General features: G+C 40.6%; 1 protein-coding gene across 1 annotated transcript; it reads right to left on the bottom strand.

The window, feature by feature from the left end:
• Positions 1–9,785: 9,785 nt before the first annotated feature.
• On the bottom strand, positions 9,786–11,611 carry ptp4a1 (protein tyrosine phosphatase 4A1). The gene is made up of 5 exons (XM_054780192.1): positions 11,469–11,611; positions 11,312–11,404; positions 10,881–11,011; positions 10,723–10,797; positions 9,786–10,619 (listed from the first exon to the last, which is right to left on the bottom strand). Exons 1-5 carry the CDS (start codon positions 11,571–11,573, stop codon positions 10,502–10,504), a joined length of 522 nt encoding a protein of 173 aa, XP_054636167.1. The 5' UTR covers positions 11,574–11,611; the 3' UTR covers positions 9,786–10,501.
• Positions 11,612–13,838: the final 2,227 nt, after the last annotated feature.

The raw sequence follows: 13,838 nt of genomic DNA, 5'->3' as shown, positions 1-13,838 counted from the left end.
CATCTGCATGGTTCTTCCTCTAGTACAGGCGTGTCCATACTTTTGCCAGCGAGGGCCACATAGTAAAAATGAAAGGATGCAACTTTGCCACTTTGATATTTTATTAAAACAACACATGTAGATATGCTAAGAAGTTAAGGATTAGCTAAATTAGCTAAGAATATTTCAAGAAAAAACTGCATCTTAGGTTTGTCATGTACAGAAGGTGAAAAAGCCTTTAGTACAAACTTCAGTTTTGCTCTTTTTTCCCTTTTTTGCAGTTTTTTTTTTTTAATTTTCCAATATATTTCAACTTTCTCCTTAAACAATCTTCGTAAATTTGATTGTTTGTAAAATTATGACTTTATTCCCACATTACAACTTTTTCCCCAATCAAATGTTCCAAAATGTACAGCTTTATATTGTTAGTTTGTTTCTCATATTACAGTTTCAAAAAAAAAAAAAAAATTTCTTTAATAATTTAACTTTATGCTACTAAAATTACATTATTTTTCATCACAATATTACATCATAAAACTGCAACTTTTTTTCTTGTTAGAGTACGATATTTTTTCTTAATATTTGGACTTTATTCTTGTAAAATGTTTTTTCCATTTCTGCTTTTGTTTTGTGTACATTTCAACTTTCTTCTTGTAGCATGATCAGAATTATGACTTTAATTCCCATAATATTTTTACTTTGTCGTAAAATTTTAACTTTTTCCACAACATAATGTTACCACAAATTCCGACTTTGTTGATTTGTTTGTTTCTCATATTACGGCTTTATTCTTTACCACTTCAAAGTTATACTACTAAAATAACATTATTTTTCCTCAGAATATTACAACATTATTCCCATAAAATTGCAATAACTTTTTCTCGCTGGAATACAACTTTTTTTTCATATTTTGACTTTATTCTTGTAAAATTACAGCTGTTTTTTCCATTTCTTCTTGTTTTTGTTTATTTTTTTTAATTTCAACTTTCTTCTTGGAAATGTTCTTCTTGTATGACTTTTTTCCCATAATATTTGGACATTATTGTAGTAACATTAGAACTTCTTCCGCAACCTAATTTTTCCAAAAATGACAACTTTATTCATTGTTTTGTTTGTTTCTCATAATATTACAGCTTTAAAAATAAAATCTCTTTTCTTACTATTTCAACTGAGGCCACTAAAATGAAATTTTCCCCATAATATTACAACGTTGTTCCCATAAAATTGCAACTTTTTCTTGCTAGAATACAACTTTTTTCCTCATAATATTTTTACTTTATTCTTGTAAAATTGCAGCTGTTTTTTCCATTTCTTCTTGTTATTTTTGTTTTTTTTTATTTTAACTTTCTTCTTGTAAATGTTCTTTTGTAATCATGATTATTACTCCCATAATATTTTGACTTTCTTGTAGTAAGTCAACCACCAACAACATAATTTTACCAAAATTACAACTTTATTGTTTTGTTTGGTTCTCATATTAAGCCTTTTTTTAAATATCTTTTTTCTTTACTATTTTAACCTGATGCCACTAAAAAGACCTTACTTTTCCTCATGATATTACAATGCTATTCCCCTAAAATTTCACCTTTATTTTTCTGACGTTACAATACGACTTTTTAATATTTTGACCTCATTCTTGTAAAATGACAGGTGTTTTCCATTTCTTCCTTTTTTTTTCTTCTTGTAAATTTTCATCTTGTAATTATGACTTTATTCCCATAATGTTTTGACTTTATTTTAGTCACATTATAACTATTTCTGCAACCTAATTTTTATCAAAAGTTACAACTTTATTCGTTGTTTTGTTTTTTTGTTTGTCATGATATTACGTCTTAAAATAAAAATAACATCTTTTTTCTTCACTCTTCCAACATTATGCTACCAGAGTTACGTAATTTTTCCTCAAGTTTTCTTCTTAAATTATATTTTTAGAATGAGCTGCGGACACCCCTGCTCTAGTACTCAACTACTGGACCCAATCAACTCAGGTCATAACCTTTCAGCTCCAAATTAAAAGCAAAATCTCCTGGCGATGGTGCAATTGAACCATAAAAAGTGCAAACACAAACACTGTGTCCCAAATGGAACACTTTCGTCAGTACACTTCAATAAGTATACTGTGTATACTGTGTACTTACTAGATGAGTGTATTTTGACTGTTTGAATGCGGGAGCCGAGGAAACCATGCACATGGCAATATATTGAGGCCAGCAAAATTATCAAGTTCATTGTCGTTAATTCTGTGATTAATTACCATGAGACATTTTTTTTAAACAAGAAATCCTGCCATGTTTTAATCTTGTGAGATCTTGTGACACCCCTCCCTAATATACAGTACATGCAGTGGTGTGGAAAAGTGTTTGCCCCCCTCCCCTTTTTGTTTTTGCACGTTTGTCACACTGAAATGTTTCAGATCATCAAACAAATGTAAATGGTAGTCTTTGACAACACAACTGAACACAAAATTCATTTTTGAAATGAAATTTAAGTGTGAAAAAAAATCCAAAACGACATGGGCCTGTGTGAAAAAGTGATTTGCCCCCAACCCCGTTAAAACAACTTAAGTAGTTTACCACACTTGAGTTCAAATGGAAAAGGTTGTAAAGCCAATTCTAAAGCTTTGGGACTCCAGCAAACAACAACAACAAAGCAACAACAGTGAGAGTCATTATCCACAAAAGGCGAAAACATGGAACAGTGGTGAACCGTCCCAGGAGTGGCTGGCCAACCAAAATTACCCCAAGAGCGCAGCGACGACTCATCCAAGAGGTCACAAAAGACACCACAACAACATCCAAAGAACTGCAGGCTAGATTCTAAGGAGAAAACCACTGCTGAACAAAAAGAACATTAAAGCTCGTCTCAGTTTTGCCAGAAAACATCTTGATGATCCCCAAGACCTTTGGGAAAATACTCTGTGGTCTTGAGAAGTTGAACTTTTTGGAAGGTGTGTGTCCCATTACATCTGGCTTAAAAGTAACGCTGCATTTCAGAAAAAGAACATCATACCAACAGTAAAATATGGTGGTGGTAGTGTGATGGTCTGGGCCTGTTTTGCTGCTTCAGGACCTGGAAGACTTGCTGTGATAAATGGAACCATGAATTCTGCTGTCTACCAAAAAATCCTGAAGGAGAATGTCCGGCCATCTGTTGGTGACCTCAAGCTGAAACCAACTTGGGTTCTGCAGCAGGACAATGATCCAAAACACACCAGCAAGTCCACCTCTGAATGGCTGAAGAAAAACAAAATGAAGACTTTGGAATGACCTAGTCAAAGTCCTGACCTGAATCCTATTGAGATGCTGTGGCATGACCTTAAAAAGGCGCTTCATTCTGGAAAACCCTCCAATGTGGCTGAATGACAACAATTCTGCAAAGATGGGTGGGCCAAAATTCCTCCACAGCGCTGTAAGAGACTCATTGCAAGTTATCACAAACGTTGATTGCAGTTGTTGCTGCTAACGGTGGCCCAACCACTTATTAGGTTTAGGGGGCAATTACTTTTTCTCCCTTAATAATAAAAAGTTTCATTTAAAAACTGCATTATGTGTTCAGTTGTGTTGTCACTGACTAATATTTACATTTGTTTGATGAGCTGAAACATTTAAGTGTGACAAACACTTTTCCACACCACTGTACACTTACCGAAAAAGACAATCACAGTATTCACCCACTTCTCCTTTTAATTTTGAATTAAAACAACTCATTAGTCCCTTCCTTCCACTACCTGGCCAAGACGACCTTTACAGGCCGCATACTTGCGCCCCCATGCTGCTCAGACGTCATCAAATGTCCACCGCATGACCAAACCAAATAGCGTATTGGGGGGGCTCCCTTCACCGCTGTGCTTCACCCCTCAGGTTAATTATACAGTTAAAAAAAAAGTAAATTACGGCAATAATTGCTCAAAACTACAACATATTTTATTTTTTATATTATAATATATTCATTATATCACAGACCAAGAGTCTCAAACATGTTATTTCGCTACTAAAATGTGAAATAAAAAAGAGGAAATTGTGAGTCAATATGAGTTGGTTTAGCCTGGGAGATGACAATTAAGTGCTGTTATTTTTGTCAACAAAACACGGAAATGAGAAAGTCAAAACCATTGGTGCACAATTTAGAAAGAAGAGGAAAGAAGAATAGGAGAAACGGGGGCCAAAGACAAATGTATAACTTAATAAAGTTATCAAAAAGTAGTTTTGGTAGCATTGGTCCACCCAGGGCATCATTCCAGCAGGTGTTGAAAATACTGTAGCGACGGGTATATTGTGTTGCTCCCAACTGCTGTTTTGTGTGTGAGCTATAGGGGGCAGTCGGGTTCAGCATGTTGGTTGGAGCAAGCGTTTGGTGGAAAAAGGCGTAGATTAAGATGAGAAAGATGTGTTGCTGCTTTTGTACACGTGTAGCAAAAGGCTCCTGCAGATCTGTAAGTGCCGTTTCTGGTTCTGAAAATAAATGGCCAACTGAATACAGCCATCCTGACGTGCAATTATTCAGCCGCCATTACAATATTGTACGAGCGAGTGATGCGCTAATAAAGCAATAAAAGGTTCACAGATGCTCCTACTTTGTTAAACAGGCAACAAACATAACATTAACTAGTTGGAATCTTAATTATGATGTTTTCAGCAGGGGCCGCGCGGTGGCAGGCAGGAAGAAGAATTCTGTGTGTAGTTTGCATGTCTCCCTGTGATTGGATTTTCTCCCACATTCAAAAATATTCATGTTAGGTCAATTGGCGACTCCAAATTGTCCATAGGTATGAATGATTGTTTATCTGTATGTTCCCTGTGATTGACTACCGACCAGTCCATGTTGAACCCCGCCCCTCTTCCTTTACAACCTACAGACAACTCCTCAAGCAAGCTCCCCCTGTAAGTACAGCAGTTAAAGTGTGGAATGAAGAAACTGATCAACTACTTCAGGACTGCTTTGGCTGCACAAACTGGGATGTGTTTAGAACTGCATCGGGGAGGGAAGATTGTACTGTTGATTTGGATGAATATGCTTCTGCTGTTACTGGCTACATTAGCACATGCATAGAGACTGTTACCACCACCAAGTATTACAGAAAATACCCTAACCAAAAACCCTGGATGAACTGTGATGTAAGGGCTAAGCTACGTGCTCGTTCGTCTGCATTAATCATGGGCACCGCTGAGGACTACAAAAAGGCCAGATATGACCTGAGGAGATCCATAAGAGAGGACAAAAGACAGTACAGACAGAAGCTGGAGGGCTACTATTCCACCTCAGACCCTCGGCGCATGTGGGCGGGGCTCCAGCACATCACAGAGTATCAACAGTGGATTAGCGTAGCCACGTCCAGCCAAACCACACTTCCAGACGAGCTGAATGAGTTCTATGCCCGCTTTGACACCCAAACTCCTGATGAGCAGAGAGGGTGGCTGGACTTGGGGAGCACACAGGACTCACCTCTCATGGTGACATCAGCTGATGTGCGCAGGGTTCTGAACAAAACAAACCCACGAAAAGCAGCAGGCCCAGACAACATCTCAGGCCGCACACTTCGGGTTTGCTCATCAGAGCTAGCTGATGTGCTTGCTGACATATTTAACCTGTCGCTTGCACAAGCATCTGTACCGACCTGCTTTAAGTCCACCACCATAGTGCCCGTACCCAAGAAGAGCAACGTGACCTGCTTAAATGACTATCGCCCTATAGCACTCACTCCTATTGTTATGAAGTGCTTTGAAAGGATAGTCATGACCCACATCAAAAAGAGCATCCCGGCAACTGTGGACCCTCTACAGTTTGCATACCACCAGAACCGGTCCACGGATGATGCAGTCAACACTGCCATCCACACAGCCCTTTTGCACCTACAGGGCCAGGACACACATGTCAGAATGCTATTTATAGACTATAGCTCTGCTTTTAATACAGTCAGCCCCCACAAACTCACAAATAAGCTCCTCACACTTGGCCTGTCTCCCTCCCTCTGTAACTGGGTGTTTAACTTTCTCACAGGCAGGCCCCAGTCAGTCAGAGTCCACAATCGCACATCCATCTCAAGTATTGTGAGCACTGGGACCCCACAGGGGTGTGTGCTGAGTCCACTCCTTTACACGCTCTTCACCTATGATTGCGTGGCCTCCCACAACAACACCAGCATCATTAAATTTGTGGATGACACTACAGTCATCGGACTGATCACTGGTGGTGTTGAAACATCATACAGAAGAGAGGTGGCGGACCTCATAGCTTGGTGTCGTGATAACAATCTCCTTCTCAATACAGATAAGACTAAAGAGATGATCATTGACCCAGGAACAAGGGAAAAGGAGCCACATAGACCCCTGTTTATTGATGAGACTGAGGTAGAGAGGGTGAAAACCTTCAAGTTCCTTGGCACACACATCAGCGAGGACCTCAGCTGGTCTCACAACACTCAACAAATTATCAAGAAGTCCCAAAGGAGACTGTACTTCCTGAGAAGACTGAGGAAATTTGGCATGTCCACCACAATCCTTAGTTGCTTCTATATATGCACTATCGAAAGTGTCCTTACAGCCCCCATCACTGTTTGGTACGGTAACTGTACAACACGTGATAGGAAGGCACTCCAGCGGGTGATCAAGACCTCACAGAATATTGTTGGGGCAGCCCTCCCCTCACTGCAAGACATAAAACTAGAGTCCTACGAAGAACAAACAACCTCATCAAGGACAGCACACATCTACAACACTCATTATTCACACTCCTACCGTCAGGCAGACGCTACAGGAGTTTGAAGTCCAGGACCAAAAGACTGGCAAACAGCTTTTACCCAGAGGCCATCAGGCTTCTCAACAAAGCACTCACACACGCACACACTCATAGCACTTTATTTATTTATTTAATAATTTATTTATTTTTATTAATGTCTCTTCTGTTGTTGTTGCTTAATTTATTGGTATTAATGTTTCTTCTGTTCTTATTAATTTTCTTATGTTTTCTCTCTTTCTTCTTTTGGGAGAATGAACAGAACCAGAATTTCATTGCATAGTAGTTTTACTGTGCATATGACAATAAAACTCTTGAATCTTTATGACATTGTTGCCTTTCTTCTTCTTTCTTGTTGCCATGGTGAATGTTGCCAATCCCGGACTGGTTTCACCTGTCTTGATTAATCCGTGTCTGGTTTGGTCTTTGTGCAACCAATTAAGCCTAGATGCTCATGTTTTGCAGGGGTGTATTCGTCATTTGGGGGCCCAAGTCAACCAAGTCATTGGGGCCCTCCACATCCTGGTCCTGCACTGACAAATGTTTTATTGTCACCTCAACACAAGGTCTTCAATGTGTTACTTAGCGATGTTTATACACCCTCCCCAAAACTATTTTAGATATGAATGTTTATAAACATTAATATTGAAGGCTTTTTTCATATATTCACTTGTTAGTACTACTAGCAAGTGTGAAAAAATATCCTACGTCCTGAGCAAGATAAAGTCCTTAAAATCCTTCTGGGGGATTACTATTACCAAACAAGTCAATTATCTCAACACTTTTACTAAAATTGATAAGAACATTACGCAACATTTAATGTAGTTCACAACTTCAATACTCACATCTTTCTGATGAAGAGCATTACTCGCAGGCTCAGCTTCATCCCACACCCGCGGCTGTTGCCAAGAGCGTCTGGCTCGTGTCTACGTTTGTGGTTGGGACTATGAAAAAGGTTGACACCTTCGGTGGTTTTGACAAAAACGGTGTCTTTCCTCTCGCCTTCTCCATTCCACTCGGGTAACTCCGCTTCACCTTCCTCCACACCACGCCAACAACTTTGTTTTGGTTGCCGGTTTCCGGAATCAATCTGCACGTGCGACGTAACATGGAATAGTCAATTGCATGAGGGCGGGGGAATCAGTCGAAATGATCATGATAGATTACACGTTTTGATGTAGTTTTAAGCACGTTAATTAGACCAACAGTAATACAGTTGTGCTCATAAGTATTCATACCCCTGGCATTTTTTTGGTATTTCTTGTATATTTCTTTTCAGATTGCATTTATTCTACAAAAAATGACATAAAAGGGTTGCACCAGGCTTTCACAAATACAGCATATGTATTTCTGGGGAATTTCATTCTTATTTGTGCTTTATTTCACAAATTTACAAAAAATGTCATGTTCATAAGTATTCATACCCTTGTCCTCCTGGAGTACAAGGACAGGTGTTTTTCATGGTTCACTAATTTTGGTGCACCCAAGCTGTGTCACATTAGTCCCTGAATTGTTATGCAACAAATCCAAGCCATGTTGGTTTCCAGAAAATTCCTGGGGCCTATAAATTGAGGGGATTGGTGAAGTCACTGTCAGTTCATAGTCAATGCTAGAATTTCCACCATGGCCAAGCAGAAAGAACTGAGTGAGGACCTAAGGTCTCGCATTGTGGATGCACACAAAGATGGTTTGGGTTATAAAGCTATATCCAAGCGTTTTCAGGTCCATCCAGCCACAGTGCAGAGCATAATTAAGAAGTTCAAGGTGTTCCACACAGCGAAGAACCTGAAGAGGCCTGGAAGGAAGCCCAAAGTCTCAGCCAGGCATGCAAGAAAATTGGCACGGGCGGCCACCATCAACCCTCGTATCACCACCAAGGAGATGTTACAGGGCCTCAGTGACAAAGGGGCCAGTATCTCAAGACAGACACTCCAGAGGACATTGAATAGGGCAGGACTCAATGGACGCCGACCATGGAAGACTCCACTCCTCAAACCCAACCACACAAGATCGCATCTGGACTTTGCAAAACGTCACTTGGATGAAGAAGAGGCATTTTGGTTGTCGATTTTATGGTCGGACAAGATGAAGATGGAGCTCTTCGGACACAGAGACGTGGCTTACGTTTGGCAAAAGAAGGGTGAAGCTTTCAAACCAAAGAACACAGTGCCAACTGTTAAGCATGGAGGCGGAAGCATCATGCTGTGGGGCTGCTTCTCAGCGAGTGGGACCGGGAACCTCATTAAGGTTGACGGCATCATGAAGAAGGAACAGTATATCAAGATACTCCAGGAGAACATCAGACAGTCTGCTGCAAAACTTGGTCTCGGTCAACATTGGATCTTCCAACAAGATAACGACCCAAAACATACCGCCAAAATAGTCAAGAAATGGTTTGAGGAAAACAAAGTGAATGTTTTGGAGTGGCCAAGTCAAAGCCCGGACCTCAACCCCATCGAAAATCTCTGGAGGGAACTAAAGGTGAAGGTCATGGCAAGAAAACCCACCAATTTGAAGGACCTGGAGAGAATTTCGAAGGAGGAGTGGGCCAAAATTCCTGTGGAAACATGCCAGAACCTAGTAGTTAACTACAGGAGACGTCTCAAATCTGTAATTGCAAATAAAGGCTTTGCCATTGATTAAGTCATGTTGTAGCAGGGGGTATGAATACTTATGAACATGACATTTTTTGTAAATTTGTGAAATAAAGCACAAATAAGAATGAAATTCCCCAGAAATGCATATGCTGTATTTGTGAAAGCCTGGTGCAACCCTTTTATGTAATTTTTTGCAGAATAAATGCAATCTGAAAAGAAATATGCAAGAAATACCAAAAAAATGCCAGGGGTATGAATACTTATGAGCACAACTGTATGTACTTTACAAAGACAAAAATCTGTTTTTATGAGACGTATGGGGCCTCTGGAAATCTCAAGGTCCTGGCCATTGCCTGTGTTTGCGTATGGCAAGTTTGCCCCTGATGTTTTGGATTGGTTGAACTCAGCTCAGTCATTTCTCCTACTTTTGTTCAAACCCCCAGTTGAATTAAAAGCAGTTTATAAAAAAAAAAAAAAAAAGAGGGAAACGGTATGATTGGTGATTGTATGACTTTAATAGAATCATCACAAGTTGGGTGAACAGATACAAGTTTGCAGCTCTGGTACTAAATCAGTCACATCCATTGATAGTATAAATAGCCAACTAGTCGTAATAGTCCACATGTTAAAATACATCAAATGATCAAGTCTTAAGTTAGGGACATCAAATGAAAAAGGCGTACAAAATATCGCAGACGTTGGAAGTCCAGTTTGAAACAAAAACAACTAAAAATCACATTGTGGCAGTTAATTAGTAAACAAAAAGAAGGTTCTAGACTTTTCAGTGGACAAAATTGCAACAGTAAGCTTGTAATATTAAAAAGAGTTACGCACGTTTGAGGTGTAGGACTTCCTGCACAAGACAAAGGCAACATTTTCTTGTTGGGAGTAGAAAAATTGCCGGCGGGGGGCACGGCCCCAGCTGCTTGTAAGGCATTGATGGAGCGACCATGTGATGTGAAGGAAGGCAACGTGCACGTCTTCTCCCGTGTCAAGCCAGCACTGTCTCAGGCAATGTAAACGAGCGGCCGAATCTTTGGGATACTTTTTTTTTTTTCTTTCCTTTTCTCTCCACACTCACAACACTTATCTTTTAAAAACCTAATCGTTAAACATTTGAGCCTGAAGGACACTAAAGTACTTCAACACAATGACAGAAAGAGTGAGGGCGGGCTTGGGGGTGGGGCCTGGCTCTACTGAATGCAGCAGTTGTTGCGATGGCTGTTGGAGTCTTTGAAGCGCAGACGCATCTTTGGACGATACTTCTCCAGGTAGAAGAGCTGCTTGCTGTTGAACGCTCCTCGACGCTTCCTGACAAAACATTGCACGTGAGATTATGCTCTATTATTTCAACATGTAGAAAATGGAACATCATTAAAAGGACAGAATGTAGAAGATGAAGCAGCAGCCTTACTGGCGAATGAACTGGACAGCATCTTCATATTTCATGCCACATTCAATGAGGGCGAGGGCGACCAGGACGGGAGCTCTGCGGGAAAATTTGATGTTTTAGTCGTCGTCGTCCTTATTGTGAAAAACCCTTATTTAATGCGACCGGTTGAAGGGGCTGACCTGCCGAGGCCGGCCACACAGTGCACTGCGATGCAGCAGCCAGGCTCTTCTCTGAATTTCAGCTTGAGCAGGTTGAGCCAATCATCAACAATTTGGGTGGACGGAGGCGCTCCATCGTCAAACGGCCAATCCTGGAGAGGAGGGAAAAGTGACAACATTTTCTTGGAAAGCAAAACAGAAGACATGCCAGGGCGAATGTCAAAGAAAAATGTACACCACTGTGTGTGTGTGTGTGTCATGTGACTTAACATCTTCTGCCATCCAGTGAACATGAAAAGTGTAGTATTTTAGAAATAATTGTCCGTGTCCTATTGTCAAAGTCAAATAGTGAAAGCTGCTTTATTGCCAAGTTAAGCAAGGACACGCGTGCTGGATTCATGTGTATCAATGTGGATGGCAGTGAGGAGGCACATTTGTGGTGATGGGCTCACCAGGACTTGAATGCCCTCCTTGACCACCATGGTCGTGTCATAGGTCGCCTCGCACACTCTCACTGCCGTCGTCACACCGTACTTCTTCAGCTCCTGTGGCGACATAACACGTTACAACGCCGCCTCACACTATCAATAACGTTACCGTTGACCTCACCTCGATGAACTTGTTGAGGGTGGCGTTGGTGGGGTTGTGGGTGATGAGGAACCTCATGTTTTTGTAGGTGATTTCCACGGGCGCGGGCCTATTCATGCGCGCCATGGCGACAGAAAGCAAGATGCCTTCCGCAGAGGAGAGGCGCCAATGTAAACCGTTCGGCTCGGAGGTGAATGCGGAGGTGGGAATCCTCCGGGCAAAACAAACCAGGTGTGGACGACTCAAGAAAAGGGGGAAGGGAGGGTCAAGGAAAGCGGGCTGCTTCCACCGTGGTCGTGGTCAAGTTACCCCATCCAGGCCGAGTTGTCGCTGGTTCTGGGAGGCGTCCCGGTCCTGGCGACGTCGGGGGCTCCCTCCTGAGGCTCGAGTGAGTCTAGATGGTTGGCAAGTGTGACAGTTCACTCGTCTGCATAGGTGGCGTGCTGAGCCTGGCAGTAGTCTCCACTGCCTTTCAGAAACTCCATAAATGTGCGACCCAGAACACCACAGAACTGCTGTGACACAACAAACATCAGCTTAGTGACTTGGCCTAAAATCCATATTGCGATATACACGGCAGCCACTTGTATAACCATACATTTTTGGCATATAACTTATAATTAGGGATGCGCCGATCGATCAGTCATTTCTGTGGAAAAGTACCTGATCGTCGTACGATCACAAAAACCAATCACATGTGCTTTGTACAGTCTGTAGAGACCCCTGTACGCAAAATAAGTGTGTCAAAAATATCTTATAATAACGCGGTTGGAATTAGTGAATATCAGTGACTGAGATTGTGTAGCAATGTGTGCTGTGGCTGACATCCCATTAGAAAAGTTCACCAAGCTACATCCATTTCTCAAATACTGGGCAAAATGGGCCAATGATGTATTGCATCAATAAATGTAAGGATTTTGCATTTAATTAGTGGACATTGTTTTCACTAACCCAAATAGCACGCACACTATAAAATATAAAATAAGGGGAAAAGGTAAAAAAGAAACAGAATTAAAAAAAAAATGTAAATGGAAAAAAAAACTAAATATGGGAGGAACCTAAAAAAGTCAGTTTCATATGGCCACTATGTGGAAATACTTTGTCAAGTCATGTGTTATTCCTCGCAGTTGGAGCTGGACTTCAATGTGGTAAAATCACAGGCATGAGCTGTGTTGCCAAAAGTCAGGCAACTTAAACACTGCGGCATAGCTAGCTGCCATTTGCGTCAACCGGCACCCGTGTGACAAGACGTGTGCCCTCAGAGTTTTATATCCCATAGCGTGTGGATTTCACATGGCTCAATGTGTAAGCACATAATACTATTTATTACATTTTCAATGTTAACGTGAATTTAGTAACCAAGTACATCGCAAATGTCATCGCTTAATCGCTTGTAGTGTAAACAAACACGTACTGACACTACACATTACGGCTTAAGACGTATAGTAAATGATAAGACTAATATAGCATTATTAAATGAAAACATTGTACTCATGTGAAAGATTCCTTTAAAAAGGGATGCACATATAGAATATTTACTCCATTTACAACAGGTTTCCTTGTTATGTGCCTGTGCAGTAGCACTATGTGGCAGAACTCGTCATTCCACCGGTATGGCCGCGCTGACCCACATGACCCGGAAACGGACGTGAAACTTGGCGACGTGAGCAAATTAATAAAAACTCAGCAAATACACAATCCAACAATTCCAAAACACTTGTGGACAAGTTGTGTCCTGCACATTCACCACGCTATGTAACGGGGGTGTCACGATTCATTCACTACATCGATGCATCGATTTATATTCCTACGATTCAACTACATCGATCTGCGTTTAGCAAGTTTTTCCATTCTGGACGGCATATCTATCTTACATCGTTTAAAAAGGATTGAAGCACAGCAGGCTTTATATGGATGTGTGTTTTTTTTAGCACTTCTAATGATAAAGACTGGATAAAGACACTCAGTCTGTGATGTCATCGTCTTCCGGGTATGAGTTGGTCATAAAAGTTGTAGTGGACCCGTGAAATACAGTTGATTTTCTTTTTCTTCTTTTGGTCAGTTAATTCACTTCATTCAGTATTCATATTTAACTCTTCTGTCTTTATTTGAAAGTCCTTATTCACTGACATTTATGGGAACAACATGCAAATCAAGGACATTTTGTACGCCTGGCTGTTTAGTTTAATTCATGTTGTGACCTTTTTTTGAGCCAATGATTAAGCCAGTGATTACATTTATCTGTGTTCTGATTTGTTTTAGGAAGAAACTTGTGACAACAAGAACTGCATGTTATTTATTTAGAAATAATTGTTATCGTTATTTATTTTAAATACATGTTCCACTTCCATCATAGTCTATTCTATTGTTTAAAAATGTCCAGAGAACTTT

Source organism: Dunckerocampus dactyliophorus, chromosome 6, assembly GCF_027744805.1.
Source record: "Dunckerocampus dactyliophorus isolate RoL2022-P2 chromosome 6, RoL_Ddac_1.1, whole genome shotgun sequence".
In the NCBI taxonomy this organism is placed as follows: domain Eukaryota; kingdom Metazoa; phylum Chordata; class Actinopteri; order Syngnathiformes; family Syngnathidae; genus Dunckerocampus; species Dunckerocampus dactyliophorus.
Note: the sequence above shows the minus strand (reverse complement) of the source record. Positions and strands in the feature narration are given on the sequence as shown.